The sequence below is a fragment of the Nerophis ophidion genome, linkage group LG02 (assembly GCF_033978795.1).
Source record: "Nerophis ophidion isolate RoL-2023_Sa linkage group LG02, RoL_Noph_v1.0, whole genome shotgun sequence".
Taxonomy (NCBI): Eukaryota; Metazoa; Chordata; class Actinopteri; order Syngnathiformes; family Syngnathidae; genus Nerophis; species Nerophis ophidion.
Window position 1 is genome coordinate 80178851 of NC_084612.1, and position 17500 is coordinate 80196350.

The 17500-nt window shown below is 36.0% G+C and overlaps 2 protein-coding genes across 2 annotated transcripts in view; both read right to left on the bottom strand.

The window, feature by feature from the left end:
- Positions 1 to 6786: 6786 nt before the first annotated feature.
- On the bottom strand, positions 6787 to 7814 carry thrsp (thyroid hormone responsive). Its single transcript, XM_061875021.1, has one exon. It carries the CDS (start codon positions 7550 to 7552, stop codon positions 7139 to 7141), a length of 414 nt encoding a protein of 137 aa, XP_061731005.1. The 5' UTR covers positions 7553 to 7814; the 3' UTR covers positions 6787 to 7138.
- Positions 7815 to 11994: 4180 nt separating this feature from the next.
- The window catches only part of si:zfos-1056e6.1 (uncharacterized protein LOC107988029 homolog), a 27052-nt gene continuing 21546 nt past the window's right edge, over positions 11995 to 17500 (bottom strand). The window contains exons 8-9 of the mRNA XM_061875033.1: positions 13486 to 13536; positions 11995 to 12278 (exon numbers count right to left, since the gene is read on the bottom strand). Of these exons, the coding sequence (XP_061731017.1) occupies positions 12225 to 12278; positions 13486 to 13536 (105 nt within the window). The 3' untranslated portion in view covers positions 11995 to 12224. The remainder of the gene's footprint in view (positions 12279 to 13485; positions 13537 to 17500) is intronic.

Here is a 17500-nt window from a genome sequence, read left to right on the forward strand (position 1 = left end):
ATCTGCCGCTTCTCTTCTTTTTTCTCCTATGTCCCCCGCTCCCTTGTAGAGGGGGTCCGGTTCGATGACCATGGATGAAGTACTGGCTGTCCAGAGTCGAGACCCAGGATGGGCCGCTCGTCGGGACCCAGGATGGACCGCTCGCCTGTGTATCGGTCGGGGACATCTCTACGCTGCTGATCCGCCTCCGCTTGAGATGGTTTCCTGTGGACGGGACTCTCGCTGCTGTCTTGGATCCGCTTTGAACTGAACTCTCGCGGCTGTGTTGGAGCCACTATGGATTGAACTTTCACAGTATCATGTTAGACCCGCTCGACATCCATTGCTTTCGGTCCCCTACTGGGGGGGGGGGGGGGGGGGGGGGGGGTTGCCCAAATCTGAGGTCCTCTCCAAGGTTTCTCATAGTCAGCATTGTCACTGGCGTCCCACTGGATGTGAATTCTCCCTGCCCACTGGGTGTGAGTTTTCCTTGCCCTTTTGTGGGTTCTTCCGAGGATGTTGTAGTCGTAATGATTTGTGCAGTCCTTGTGGATCAATAAAGTTTGTCTAAGTCTTGAGAAAGCTGTTGGAGATCTTTATTTCAGTTTGTAGTGGCCAGTGCCCAGTACTTTTCAGTGCTTTGTTGGGGGAGCAGCACCAGCAAAAAGGGACTTAAACCGGATTGACAAACATTTCCCTTGTGGATCAATAAAGTTTGTCTAAGTCTAAGAGTCTAAGATCCACTTCAGATCTATCCGTTGCCATAAAGTTTTAATCATTTTTTGTGTTTTATGCCCTTTTTGTCAAAACCCTCTTTATTTGTGGGGCGGTTTAGCTCGGTTGATAGAGTGGCTTGTCAGCAACTTGAGGATTGCAGGTTCAATTCCCGCCTCTGCCATCCTAGTCACTGCCGTTGTGTCCTTGGGCAAGACACTTTACCCACCTGCTCCCAGTGCCACCCACACTGGTTTGAATGTAACTTAGATATTGGGTTTCACTATGTAAAGCGCTTTGAGTCACTGGAGAAAAAGCGCCACATAAATATAATTCACATCACAATTTGATAGAAAACCCACAAAATATGCATTATTTTCCCCACAAAATTTTGGGGAAAAAAAGGAATATTTAATGTGAAGTAATTGGACTTTTCAAAAGAAAAATAATTCATGTCAACATTGCTTTTGGGTCCCACTCTCCCTTGTGGAGGGGGTCCGGTCCGATCCGGTGGCCATGTACTGCTCGCCTGTGTATCGGCTGGGGACATCTCTGCGCTGCTGATCCGCCTCCGCTTGGGATGGTTTCCTGCTGGCTCCGCTGTGAACGGGACTCTCGCTGCTGTGTTGGATCCGCTTTGGACTGGACTCTTGCGACTGTGTTGGATCCATTGTGGATTGAACTTTCACAGTATCATGTTAGACCCGCTCGACATCCATTGCTTTCCTCCTCTCTAAGGTTCTCAATCCATCAATCAATGTTTATTTATATAGCCCCAAATCACAAATGTCTCAAAGGACTGCACAAATCATTACGACTACAACATCCTCGGAAGAACCCACAAAAGGGCAAGGAAAACTCACACCCAGTGGGCAGAGAGAATTCACATCCAGTGGGACGCCAGTGACAATGCTGACTATGAGAAACCTTGGAGAGGACCTCAGATGTGGGCAACCCCCCCCTCTCTAGGGGACCGAAAGCAATGGATGTCGAGCGGGTCTAACATGATACTGTGAAAGTTCAATCCATAGTGGCTCCAACACAGCCGCGAGAGTTCAGTTCAAGCGGATCCAAGACAGCAGCGAGAGTCCCGTCCACAGGAAACTATCTCAAGCGGATCAGCAGCGTAGAGATGTCCCCAACCGATACACAGGCGAGCGGTCCATCCTGGGTCCCGACGAGCGGTCCATCCTGGGTCTCGACTCTGGACAGCCAGTACTTCATCCATGGTCATCGGACCGGACCCCCTCCACAAGGGAGGGGGGGGACATAGGAGAAAGAAAAGAAGCGGCAGATCAACTGGTCTAAAAAGGAGGTCTATTTATAGGCTAGAGTATACAAATGAGTTTTAAGGTGAGACTTAAATGCTTCTACTGAGGTAGCATCTCGAACTGTTACCGGGAGGGCATTCCAGAGTACTGGAGCCCGAACGGAAAACGCTCTATAGCCCGCAGACTTTTTTTGGGCTGTAGGAATCACTAATAAGCCGGAGTCTTTTGAGCGCAGATTTCTTGCCGGGACATACGGTACAATACAATCAGCAAGATAGGATGGAGCTAGACCGTGTAGTATTTTATACGTAAGTAGTAAAACCTTAAAGTCACATCTTAAGTGCACAGGAAGCCAGTACAGGCGTAATGTGATCAAACTTTCTTGTTCTTGTCAAAAGTCTAGCAGCCGCATTTTGTACCAACTGTAATCTTTTAATGCTAGACATGGGGAGACCCGAAAATAATACGTTACAGTAATCGAGACGAGGCGTAACAAACGCATGGATAATGATCTCAGCGTCTTTAGTGGACAGAATGGAGTGAATTTTAGCGATATTACGGAGATGAAAGAAGGCCGTTTTAGTAACGCTTTTAATGTGTGACTCAAATGAGAGAGTTGGGTCGAAGATAATACCCAGATTTTTTACAGAGTCACCTTGTTTTATTATTTGGTTGTCAAATGTTAAAGTTGTATTATAGTCATCATTGTCACCGACGTCCCACTGGGTGTGAGTTTTCCTTGCCCTTATGTGGGCCTACCGAGGATGTGGTAGTGGTTTGTGCAGCCCTTTGAGACACTAGTGATTTAGGGCTATATAAGTAAACATTGATTGATTAATTTCGATGCTTAAAACAAGATCAACTTCAGATTTATTCATTAATTGTACCTTTTTGTCATTTTTTGAGCGATGTGTTATTTGTGTCAATATTGCATTATTTACTTGTTAATTTACTTTTTAATTTCTTGTTTTTTATTTAAAAGAAAAAAGTGTCATGGGCCGTTAAAAAATGAGCTAGGGGCCACAAATGGGCTCCGGGCGGCACTTTGGACACCCTCGCCATGGACATAATTCAGTACAAACACAACATAAGTGGAGGAATGTTTTATTCTCTCATAAATACACAACAAGCAGACACTTTTTGTTGAAGGAAGCTGTTGGAGATCTTTATTTCAGTCTGTAGTGGCCAGTGCCCTGTACTTTGCAGTGTTTTGTTAGGGGAGCAGCACCAGCACAAAAAGACTTAAACCGGATTGACAAAAATTTCCCTTTTGGATCAATAAAGTTTGTCTAAGTCTTGAGAAAGCTGTTGGAGATCTTTATTTCAGTCTGTAGTGGCCAGTGCCCTGTACTTTGTAGTGCTTTGTTGGGGGAGCAGCACCAGCACAAAAGGACTTTTGTGCACTGGCTTCCTGTGCACTTAAGATGTGACTTTAAGGTTTTACTACTTACGTATAAAATACTACACGGTCTAGCTCCAGCCTATCTTGCCGATTGTATTGTACCATATGTCCCGGCAAGAAATCTGCGTTCAAAGGACTCCGGCTTATTAGTGATTCCCAAAGCCCAAAAAAAGTCTGCGGGCTATAGAGCGTTTTCCGTTCGGGCTCCAGTACTCTGGAATGCCCTCCCGGTAACAGTTCGAGATGCCACCTCAGTAGAAGCATTTAAGTCTCACCTTAAAACTCATTTGTATACTCTAGCCTTTAAATAGACTCCCTTTTTAGACCAGTTGATCTGCCGTTTCTTTTCTTTTTCTTCTATGTCCCACTCTCCCTTGTGGAGGGGGTCCGGTCCGATCCGGTGGCCATGTACTGCTTGCCTGTGTATCGGCTGGGGACATCTCTGCGCTGCTGATCCGCCTCCGCTTGGGATGGTTTCCTGCTGGCTCCGCTGTGAACGGGACTCTCGCTGCTGCGTTGGATCCACTTTGGACTGGACTCTCGCGACTGTGTTGGATCCATTATGGATTGAACTTTCACAGTATCATGTTAGACCCGCTCGACATCCATTGCTTTCCTCCTCTCCAAGGTTCTCAATCCATCAATCAATGTTTATTTATATAGCCCCAAATCACAAATGTCTCAAAGGACTGCACAAATCATTACGACTACAACATCCTCAGAAGAACCCACAAAAGGGCAAGGAAAACCTTGGAGAGGACCTCAGATGTGGGCAACCCCCCCCCTCTAGGGGACCGAAAGCAATGGATGTCGAGCGGGTCTAACATGATACTGTGAAAGTTCAATCCATTGTGGCTCCAACACAGCCGCGAGAGTTCAGTTCAAGCGGATCCAAGACAGCAGCGAGAGTCCCGTCCACAGGAAACCATCTCAAGCGGAGGCGGATCAGCAGCGTAGAGATGTCCCCAACCGATACACAGGCGAGCGGTCCATCCTGGGTCTCGACTCTGGACAGCCAGTACTTCATCCATGGTCATCGGACCGGACCCCCTCCACAAGGGAGGGGGGGACATAGGAGAAAAAAGAAAAGAAGCGGCAGATCAACTGGTCTAAAAAGGAGGTCTATTTAAAGGCTAGAGTATACAAATGAGTTTTAAGGTGAGACTTAAATGCTTCTACTGAGGTAGCATCTCGAACTGTTACCGGGAGGGCATTCCAGAGTACTGGAGCCCGAAATGAAAACGCTCTATAGCCCGCAGACTTTTTTTGGGCTCTAGGAATCACTAATAAGCCGGAGTCTTTTGAACGCAGATTTCTTGCTGGGACATATGGTACAATACAATCAGCAAGATAGGCTGGAGATAGACCGTGTAGTATTTTATACGTAAGTAGTAAAACCTTAAAGTCACATCTTAAGTGCACAGGAAGCCAGTACGGACGTAATGTGATCAAACTTTCTTGTTCTTGTCAAAAGTCTAGCAGCCGCATTTTGTACCAACTGTAATCTTTTAATGCTAGACATGGGGAGACCCGAAAATAATACGTTACAGTAATCGCGACGAGGCGTAACAAACGCATGGATAATGATCTCGGCGTCTTTAGTGGACAAAATGGAGCGAATTTTAGCGATATTACGGAGATGAAAGAAGGCCGTTTTAGTAACGCTTTTAATGTGTGACTCAAATGAGAGAGTTGGGTCGAAGATAATACCCAGATTTTTTACAGAGTCACCTTGTTTTATTATTTGGTTGTCAAATGTTAAAGTTGTATTATAGTCATTATTGTCACCGATGTCCCACTGGGTGTGAGTTTTCCTTGCCCTTATGTGGGCCTACCGAGGATGTGGTAGTGGTTTGTGCAGCCCTTTGAGACACTAGTGATTTAGGGCTATATAAGTAAACATTGATTGATTGATTGATTAATTTCGATGCTTAAAACTAGATCAACTTCAGATTTATTCATTAATTGTACCTTTTTGTCATTTTTTGAGGGATGTGTTATTTATGTCAATATTGCAACATTTACTTGTTAATGTATTTTTAATTTCTTGTTTTTTATTTAAAAGAAAAAAGTGTCGTGGGCCGTCAAAAAAGGAGCTAGGGGCCACAAATGTGCTCCAGGCGGCACTTTGGACACCCTCACCATGGACATAATTCAGTACAAACACAACATAAGTGGAAGAATGTTTTATTCTCTCATAAATACACAACAAGCAGACACTTTTTGTTGAAGGAAGCTGTTGGAGATCGTTTTTTCAGTCTTTTGTAGCCAGTGCCCTGTACTTTGTAGTGTTTTGTTGGGGGGAGCAGCACCAGCACAAAAGGACTTTTGTGCACTGGCTTCCTGTGCACTTAAGATGTGACTTTAAGGTTTTACTACTTACGTATAAAATACTACACGGTCTAGCTCCAGCCTATCTTGCCGATTGTATTGTACCATATGTCCCGGCAAGAAATCTACGTACAAAAGACTCCGGCTTATTAGTGATTCCTAGAGCCCAAAAAAAGTCTGCGGGCTATAGAGCCTTTTCATTTCGGGCTCCAGTACTCTGGAATGCCCTCCCGGTAACAGTTCGAGATGCTACCTCAGTAGAAGCATTTAAGTCTCACCTTAAAACTCATCTGTATACTCTAGCCTTTAAATAGACCTCCTTTTTAGACCAGTTGATCTGCCGCTTCTCTTCTTTTTTCTCCTATGTCTCCCCCTCCCTTGTGGAGGGGGTCCGGTCCGATGACCATGGATGAAGTACTGGCTGCCCAGAGTCGAGACCCAGGATGGACCGGTCGTCGGGACCCAGGATGGACCGCTCGCCTGTGTATCGGTTGGGGACATCTCTACGCTGCTGATCCGCCTCCGCTTGAGATGGTTTCCTGTGGACGGGACTCTCGCTGCTGTCTTGGATCCGCTTTGAACTGAACTCTCGCGGCTGTGTTGGAGCCACTATGGATTGAACTTTCACAGTATCATGTTAGACCCGCTCGACATCCATTGCTTTCCTCCTCTCCAAGGTTCTCATAGTCATTGTCACCGACGTCCCACTGGGTGTGAGTTTTCCTTGCCCTTATGTGGGCCTACCGAGGATGTGGTAGTGGTTTGTGCAGCCCTTTGAGACACTAGTGATTTAGGGCTATATAAGTAAACATTGATTGATTGATTGATTCATTTCGATGCTTAAAACTAGATCAACTTCAGATTTATTCATTAATTGTACCTTTTTGTCATTTTTTGAGCGATGTGTTATTTGTGTCAATATTGCAACATTTACTTGTTAATTTACTTTTTAATTTCTTGTTTTTTATTTTTTTTAAAAAGTGTCACGGGCCGTCAAAAAATGAGCTAGGGGCCACAAATGGGCTCCAGGCGGCACTTTGGACACCCTCACCATGGACATAATTCAGTACAAACACAACATAAGTGGAGGAATGTTTTATTCTCTCATAAATACACAACAAGCAGACACTTTTTGTTGAAGAAAGATGTTGGAGATCTTTTTTTCAGTCTTTTGTAGCCACTGCCCAGTACTTTGCAGTGTTTTGTTGGGGGGAGCAGCACCAGCACAAAAAGACTTAAACCGGATTGACAAAAATTTCCCTTTTGGATCAATAAAGTTTGTCTAAGTCTAAGTCTTGAGGAAGCTGTTGGAGATCTTTTTTTCAGTCTGGCCAGAGCCCAGTACTTTGCAGTGCTTTGTTGGGGGAGCAGCACCAGCACAAAATGGATTAATATAAATACACTTTGATTAAATTAAGAGAAAAATGACAGCATTTTTTATTTAAATGGGGATGCCGATGATGTCCAGATATTTCTGCGTCAGCCTCTGACTGCGCTGCGTGAGCTGGCTCATGATGGACAAAAGGCCGCTCAGGTGGAAGCGGAGGATGCTCTCCGGGTCGTCGTCGGGCTCCAGCAGCGCATCTGAGGTCTTGTCCTCGGACGCCTTGCAGTCCTCAGGGGGCACCGGCCCGCTCTCCACCACGCTCTTCACCGCTTTCAGCATCAGGTAGTCGCCGTAGAGATCCCCGCCGAGCTCCTCGTCCCCTGCCGCCGCCGCCGCCCGGGGTTGCTCGGCGGGCACGTCCCTCAGCAGGCTGGGCAGCAGCACCGTCTGCTCCATGCGCGCGGCGGCGGAGTTGTAGCTGCTCAGGGCCAGCAGCAGGCTGTCGCGTCTCAGGTGGGCCTCCTGCATGGTCGTCTCGGCTGGATGCGCTCGCCGCTTCTGCACGCGGCCGCCTTTATTTGAGGCGCGGCGGTTATGTAACGGCGTGGTGCGACCGCTTCGGGGGCTATTTGGTGTTAAGTTTTATCTCTTGTTTGATTTGCACAACCACCCTTAGGTCTATCATTAACCACGGCTCACGCGGGGGGACCTGTTTGACCCCCCCCCAAGTCAACAACCTGTGCTCGGTTCCAAAGATATATTCATGCAGGGAGGAAAACTGCTGACTTGACACTTAATCTCTACTGTATATTCAAATAATTTGAAGTTGTTTTACTTCCAGAATACCAAAACTTTTAATCGCACATAAAAAGCTGACATTTTGACACTAATAACAATAACACACGTAGTCACAACACAGAGCTGATACTAAGTTTTGATACATAATGTTTGTAGCTTTTTTTTTTTACAGAAAAAAAATATATTAATGTATATCACATATTGAATTTTGTAATAAGTTTGTATTTTTTTGTATTGTACAAAATGTCCCTTTTTTGTGTGAAATTTTTTTGCTATTTGTGTACAAAATTCTCCACTTTTTTATTCTTCAGGTCCTTAACTAATATTACTAATAACTAATATTACAATTTGTCACTTATAAACAAAGCATTTTTTTTAACAAAATAAAAAACATTAAAATGTCCCACACAAAATGTTTGTATTCATTTGTAATCATTTTGTATTGTACAAAGTTATTTTTTTGCAATTTAGTGTTGTATTTTTGTACAAAATTTGTTGCTTTTTTCTTTTATAATTCAGGTATTTAATTAATATTACTAATAACTAATATTATAATTTGTCACTTATAAAACAAAGCATTTTTTTAACAAAATAAAAAACATTACAATATCCCTCACAACATTTTTGTATTCATTTGTAATTATTTTGTACTGTACAAAGTTTTTTTTTTGCAATTTAGTGTTGTATTTTTGTACAAAATTTGTTGCTTTTTTCTTTTATAATTCAGGTATTTAACTAATAGTACTAATAACTAATATCACAATTTGTCACTTATAAAATGCAGCATTTTTTTTTACAAAATAAAAAACATTAAAATGTCCCAAACATAATTGTTGTATTCATTTGTAATCATTTTGTACTGTACAAAGTTTTTTTTTTTTTGCAATTTTGTATTTTTGTACAAAATGTGTTGCATTTTTTTATAAATATAATTCAGGTCTTTAACTAATATTTCTAATAACTAATATTACAATTTGTCACTTACAAAACACAGCTTCTTTTTTTTTTTTTTTTTACAAAATAAAAAAAACTAAATGTCCCACACATAATTGTTGTATTCATTTTTAATTATTTTGTATTGTAAAATTATTATTTTTTTGGGCAATTTAGTATTATTTTTTTGTATTTTTTGTACAATTTTTTTTTTTTTTTTTTAACAATTCAGGTATTTAACTAATATTACTAATAACTAATATCACAATTTGTCACTTATAAAATGCAGCATTTTTTTAACAAAATAAAAAACATTAAAATGTCTGAAACATAATTGTTGTATTCATTTGTAATCATTTTGTATTGTACAAAGTTGTTTTTGTTTGCAATTTTGTATTTTTGTACAAAATGTGTTGCATTTTTTTATAAATATAATTCAGGTCTTTAACTAATATTACTAATAACTAATATTACAATTTGTCACTTATAAACAAAGCATTTTTTTTTAACAAAATAAAAAACATTACAATGTCCCATACAAAATGTTTGTATTCATTTGTAATCATTTTGTACTGTACAAAGTTTTTTTTTTGCAATTTAGTGTTGTATTTTTGTACAAAATTTGTTGCTTTTTTCTTTTATAATTCAGGTATTTAACTAATATTACTAATAACTAATATCACAATTTGTCACTTATGAAATGCAGCATTTTTTTTTACAAAATAAAAAACATTAAAATGTCTCAAACATAATTATTGTATTCATTTGGAATCATTTTGTATTGTAGAAAGTTTTTTTTTTGCAATTTTGTATTTTTGTACAAAATGTGTTGCTTTTTCTTTTATAATTCAGGTCTTTAGCTAATATTACTAATAACTAATATCACAATTTGTCACTTATAAAATGCAGCATTTAAAAAAAAAAAAAAAAAACATTAAAATGTCCCAAACATAATTGTTGTATTCATTTGTAATCATTTTGTATTGTACAAAGTTTTTTTTTTTGCAATTTAGTTTTGTATTTTTGTACAAAATTTGTTGCTTTTTTCTTTTAAAATTAAGGTATTTAACTAATAGTACTAATAACTGATATCACAATTTGTCACTTATAAAATGCAGCATTTTTTTTTACAAAATAAAAAAGATTAAAATGTCCCACACATAATTGTTGTATTCATTTGTAATCATTTTGTATTGTACAAAGTTTTTTTTTTGCAATTTTGTATTTTTGTACAAAATGTGTTGCATTTTTTTATAAATATAATTCAGGTCTTCAACTAATATTTCTAATAACTAATATTACAATTTCTCACTTACAAAACACAGCTTCTTTTTTTTTTTTTTACAAAATAAAAAACACTAAAATGTCCCACACATAATTGTTCTATTCATTTGTAATCATTTTGCGTTGTACAAAGTTAGTTGTTTTTTTTTGCAATTTTTTTTTTTTTTTTTGTACAAAATTATTATATTATTTTAATAATTCAGGTCTTAACTAGTATTACTAATTAATTTTACAAAATTAAAAACATTAGCAGCGGGCCACAATTGACCCCATGGGACACCACAGAAAAAGCTGACATTTTGACAATAATAATTAACAATAATACAAATGTTTTTTTTTAATTCTTCAGGCTTTTTGGCAATTTTTTTTTTCTTTTGTACAAAATGTGCCGCTTTTTTTTCCTTCAGGTCCTTAACTAATAATAAACTAATATTATAACTAGACACTTATAAAACCCAGCATTTTTTCTACAAAATAAAAAACATTAAAATGTCTCACACATAATTGTTGTATTAATTTGTAATAATTTTTCAGGTTTTTTGGCAATTGGTATTTTTTATTTCTTTTTGCATTTCTGCACAAAATGTCTCGCTTTTTTATTCTTCAGGTCCTTAAATATTAAATCAATATTACAATTATACACTTATAAAACACAGCCTTTTTTTTTTACAAAATAAAAAACATTAAAATGTCCCACACATAATTTTTGCATTCATTTGTAATCATTTTGCATTGTACAAAGGTTTTTTTGCGATTAGTATTTTTTTATTGTACAAAATGTTCTGCTTTTTTTCCATTATTGATTGTGATTTTTTTTCTTTCTATTTTTTCTTACATATTATCTAACTTGCATTTTTGTACAAAATGTTCCGCTTTTTCCCGTTTTTCAGGTGTTTTATTTTGGTAGGTCAATATAAAGATATGCAGGGAGGAAAACTGCTGACTTGACACTTCATCTCTACTGTATATTCAATCATTTGGAGTTGTTTTACTTCCAGAATACCAGAACATTTAACCGCACAGAAAAAGCTGACATGTCAACACTAATAACTAACAACAATACACATGTTTTTTTTCATTCTTCAGGTTTTTGGCAATTTGTATTTTTTTTTTGTATTTTTGTACACAATCTGTGGCTTTTTTATTCTTCAGGTCCTTACATATTAAACTAACATTACAATAAAAAAAACACTTATAAAACACAGCGTTGTTTTTTACAAAATAAAAAACGTTAAAATGTCCCACACATAATTGTTGTATTAATTTGTAATCATTTTCAGGTTTTTTGGCAATTTGTATTTTATTTTGTATTTTTGTACAAAATTTGCCGCTTTTTTATTCTTTAGGTCCTTAAATATTAAAATAATAATTACAATTAGTCACTTATAAAACAAAACATTTTTTTAACAAAATAAAAAAACACAAAAATTACCCCCGCATAATTGTTGTATTAGTTTGTCATCATTTTTCGGGTTTTTTGGCAATTTGTATTTTTTTTTTTTTGTATTTCTGTACAAAATTTGCCGCTTTTTTTATTCTTCAGGTCCTTAACTAATATTAAACTAATATTACAATTAAACAATTATAAAACAAAGCATTTTTTTAAATATAAAAAACATTAAAATGTCCCACGCATAATTGTTGTATGAATTTGTAATCATTTGTCAGGTTTTTTGGCAATTTGTATTTTTTCTTTTGTATTTTTGTACAAAATTTGCCGCTTTTTCTTCAGGTCCTTAAATATTAAACTAATATTACAATTAGTTGCTTATAAAACAAAGCTTTTTTTTAACAAAATTAAAAAAACACATTTTTTTTTATTAATTACTTTTGGTCCATTTTGGGTTGCCGACTCCTGCCCTCGGAGTTCTGGTCAAGAAAAATTATACTTCTATATTTATTTTTACAATCCAACTCAAAAGGATAAAGTTTTATTTTGAAAAAGATTAAAAAAATGCAACATGGATGCTTTATTGTTAGCCACGCCTTACACGCCAAGCTGCTCCTACTTGGCGACTAATCCAAACGCCAGAATACACAATTATCGACATTTAGTCTTAAATTTACTTAAAAAAACTAAATTAAAAAAAAAAACTAAAAGAAATAATGTTTGTGGTGGTTTTAGTGTTCCTGGTTCACAGCCCTTAAATCCACTTTGGTCAAAGTCCTCAGCGTGGTTGAAGGTTTACCACAGCGGCGCTCGGGTAAGCGTTCCTTTCCACGTGTGCGAGTCCGCCACCTGCACCACAGCAGTGATGGTTGCATGGTGACAGTGCACGTTAAGGGCTACACAAATAACATTTCATTGATTGATGAACACATGAAGTGTATAATATATGAATAAATGTTGGATATAGATAGACTGTGCCAATGTTTCTTCAGTTGTAATACACTTTCCCACCACTTGTGGCAGTAATGACAATATCAACCAAACAGGTAGAAGTCTGGAGCTAAAGTCATGGAAAGGTTTAAGTGCAAAAAATATGACCAAAGTGTTGAAGCTGTATTTTCATATACACTTCAATTTTGTTGACAGTACATTTAAGAAACCTATATCTAATTTTTCTGTATTTTATACATATTTATCTATTTATGTATCTGTTTCTATGTATATTTTATACATTTTTGTATTATTAATTTAGTAAAAAAATATATTTTAATGCTGCATAATTAGACACACATATATACACACATATATATATATATATATATAAATAACAACTCACAAGAACACCCCACCCCCCCACGTTGTCTGTCTACCACTCTTAACAACAAGGACATCTCGAGTGAGTACTCTCCACATTTGGCACAAGGGTCTGTTTAACATCTCGTCCTGTGTTTTTTGATTCTATATGTGTGTGTGTATCCTATACATACATGTACATATTTTAGTTTAATACAAATAATAATTATTATAATTGAATACTTAGAGAATGTGAAAGTTCAACTCCTACCTTGTCAAGTCTAACATGGAAGACTGTAGACAGAGTGTTTTGCATTTTGTTCCCATCACGGCTTGCCATAGATTCAAATGGGTGTAATTTCAAATGTTTATGCTGATTGGACATTTTTTTCATGATATCCAAAAGTTTCAGTGAGCAGTTTGTGTTTTGTGGGACCGTGTGTGTTGACATTTTTTGTTGGTTGAAATTTTTTTTTTTTTTCCAGCGCCAAGACTAGAGAATGTTGTTTGTATTGGGTCATATAAGTGCATGCTGTGCACACATTTTCAAAAAAAGCACACTTAAACATGTGTTACTCACTTGACACCTGTCAAGACACAAGATGTGTATTTTTTTTGTCCTGCGCCATGACTACGGATGGTTGTTTGGATTGGGTCATATAAGTACCTCCAAATCAAATGGTGAGCTCACATTAGCCTTAGCATTAGCTTGATCCCCGACTTTAAATGTGTGTTGTTGTACTTGATGTCGGACGTTACTCACCTGCATCCTCTTATGAAGAAACATCAGCTTCTGGTTCAGACATTCAATCTCCTAGGAGCAAAATGTGATTGCACAGTATGAACAAATATGCTGTAAAATACTAAATAAAGGCAAAGTATCTCATAGCACATAACCGTGGTGCATTAATAGAACCTCGATTAATATTCGAAACAGAAGCGTCAGTAGTTAACAGGTCAGAATCGGGTTTAAAAAATACGAAACATTTTGAGAATTTAGGGAATTGTAGTACTCACGTCCATTCATTTAAATGGGAATTAACTGGAAATTTGGGAATTTCATAAAAAAAAACAGATTTTTTTGAAAATATTGCTACTAGCACGATTGTCCTCGATGATATGAACGGGTCGGTTAATAAATGAAGTCTATAAATAATTTTTAGTGCATGCAAACTAAGTGTTTGTGGGGCAGTGACATAAGGTTTCGGGTGGGGGTTCTAATAATGATAATAATAATAATTATAATAATAATAATAGAATAGAAAGTACTTTATTGATCCCTGGGGGAAATTCAGCACCACAGTTCGCTCACAATAGACAACAAACACTTAGGTATTTATTACATGTGAATAATATAAATACAGTCTACTATACAGCATTATTCACATGTAAATGACATAAATATAGTTTATTATACAGCCTTATTCACATGTGAATAATATAAATACAGTCTATTATACAGCATTGTTCACATGTGAATAATATAAATACAGTCTATTATACAGCATTTTTCGCATGTGAATACCATAAATATACAGTCTATTATACAGCATTATTCACATGTGAATACCATAAATACAGACTATTATACAGCATTATTCACATGTGAATAACATAAATACAGTCTATTATACAGCATTATTCACATGTGAATACCATAAATACAGTCTATTATACAGCATTATTCACATGTGAATACCATAAATACAGTCTATTATACAGCATTATTCACATGTGAATAACATAAATACAGTCTATTATACAGCATTATTCACATGTGAATAATATAAATAGTCTATTATACAGCATTATTCACATGTGAATAACATAAATACAGTCTATAATACAGCATTATTCACATGTGAATAATATAGATAGTCTATTATACAGCATTATTCACATGTGAATAACATAAATAGAGTCTATTATACAGCATTATTCACATGTGAATAATATAAATAGTCTATTATACAGCATTATTCACATGTGAATAACATAAATACAGACTATTATACAGCATTATTCACATGTGAATAACATAAATACAGTCTATTACACAGCATTGTTCACATGTGAATACCATAAATACAGTCTATTATACAGCATTATTCACATGTGAATAACATAAAAACAGTCTATTATACAGCATTATTCACATGTGAATAATATAAATAGTCTATTATACAGCATTATTCACATGTGAATAACATAAATACAGTCTATAATACAGCATTATTCACATGTGAATAATATAGATAGTCTATTATACAGCATTATTCACATGTGAATAACATAAATAGAGTCTATTATACAGCATTATTCACATGTGAATAATATAAATAGTCTATTATACAGCATTATTCACATGTGAATAACATAAATACAGTCTATTATACAGCATTATTCACATGTGAATAACATAAATACAGTCTATAATACAGCATTATTCACATGTGAATAATATAGATGGTCTATTATACAGCATTATTCACATGTGAATAACATAAATAGAGTCTATTATACAGCATTGTTCACATGTGAAGAGTATAAATACAGTCTATTATACAGCATTATTCACATGTGAATAACATAAATACAGTCTATTATACAGCATTATTCACATGTGAATAGTATAAATACAGTCTATTACACAGCATTATTCACATGTGAATAATATGAATAGTCTATTATACAGCATTATTCACATGTGAATACCATAAATACAGTCTATTATACAGCATTATTCACATGTGAATAACATAAATACAGTCCATTATACAGCATGATTCACATGTGAATAACATAAATACAGTCTATTATACAGCATTATTCACAAGTGAATAACATAAATACAGTCTATTATACAGCATTATTCACATGTGAATGATATATAAATACAGTCTATTACACAGCATTGTTCACATGTGACTAATATAAATAGTCTATTATACAACATTATTCACATGTGAATACCATAAATACAGTCTATTATACAGCATTATTCACATGTGAATAACATAAATACAGTCTATTATACAGCATTATTCACATGTGAATAATATAAAAAGTCTATTATACAGCATTATTCACATGTGAATACCATAAATACAGTCTATTATACAGCATTATTCACATGTGAATAACATAAATACAGTCTATTATACAGCATTGTTCACAAGTGAACAGTATAAATACAGTCTATTATACAGCATTGTTCACATGTGAAGAGTATAAATACAGTCTATTATACAGCATTATTCACATGTAAATAATATAAATACAGTCTATTATACAGCATTATTCACATGTAAATAATATAAATACAGTCTATTATACAGCATTATTCACATGTGAATAACATAAATACAGTCTATTATACAGCTTTATTCACATGTGAATAACATAAATACAGTCTATTATACAGCATTATTCACATGTGAATAACATAAATACAGTCTATTATACAGCATTATTCACATGTGAAGAGTATACATACAGTCTATTATACAGCATTGTTCACATGTGAAGAGTATAAATACAGTCTATTATACAGCATTATTCACATGTGAATAACATAAATACAGTCTATTATACAGCATTATTCACATGTGAATAACATAAAAACAGTCTATTATACAGCATTATTCACATGTAAATAATATAAATACAGTCTATTATACAGCATTATTCACATGTGAATAACATAAATACAGTCTATTATACAGCATTATTCGCATGTGAATAATATAAATACAGTCTATTATACAGCATTATTCACATGTGAATAACATAAATACAGTCTATTATACAGCATTATTCACATGTAAATAATATAAATACATTATACATTTACAGTCAAAAGGAACATATACATTATATAGTCTGATGGCTGTCGGTATGAAGGACTTCCTGTGTCAAAATAATAATAATAAAAAGGTAATATAAAAGACCAAATTGGGGCTACAAATATAATTTTGTTTATGGCCACACAAAACACGAGTATAAAGCCTACAAACTCTTATTTTGACATTTCCTGTTGCATCTGTGTGAGAAATGCAGGAAGTGAGCGATGCATGGCATCAGGACAAAGGTATTCATGTTTTGTGGCAAACTGTCAGACTGACCATCAACCTTTGTCGCCATGCCCCCGCCCACATTCTAAGACGCAGGCTAAGAACGTCATCATCATCCATCCGTCTCGTAGCCGTGATTTTTTTTTTTGGGCCCATTTTGTCAAAGCTTCCAGGAAAAGCCGGTTCCATCTTTGAATTTGGCACAAACCAAAATGTCCGTCTTCCTGTTTGCTTACCACCACAGGTTCTTGGGACTTTTTTTGTGCGTGCTACACACTATTTGGTGACGATAAATAAAAGAGGTGGCGTTATTTTATTATTTTTTTAAATGATCATAATCATACTTGGTTTTATAAATATATACAGACGTGGTCAAAAGTTTACATACACTTGTAAAGAAAATAATGTCATGGCTGTCTTGAGTTTCCAAGAATTTCTACAACTCTTATTTTATTGCTTATTTTATTAATTTATTATGGGTCTACTGAAAATGTGCTGGGTCAAAAGTATACACACAGCAATGTTAATATTTGCTTACATGTCCCTTGGCAAGTTTGACTGCGATAAGGCGCTTTTGGTAGCCATCCACAAGCTTCTGCTTGAATTGTTGACCACTCCTCTTAACAAAATTGCAACGCGTTCAGCTAAATTTGTTGGTTTTCAGATATGGACTTGTTTCTTCAGCATTGTCCACATGTTTAGGTC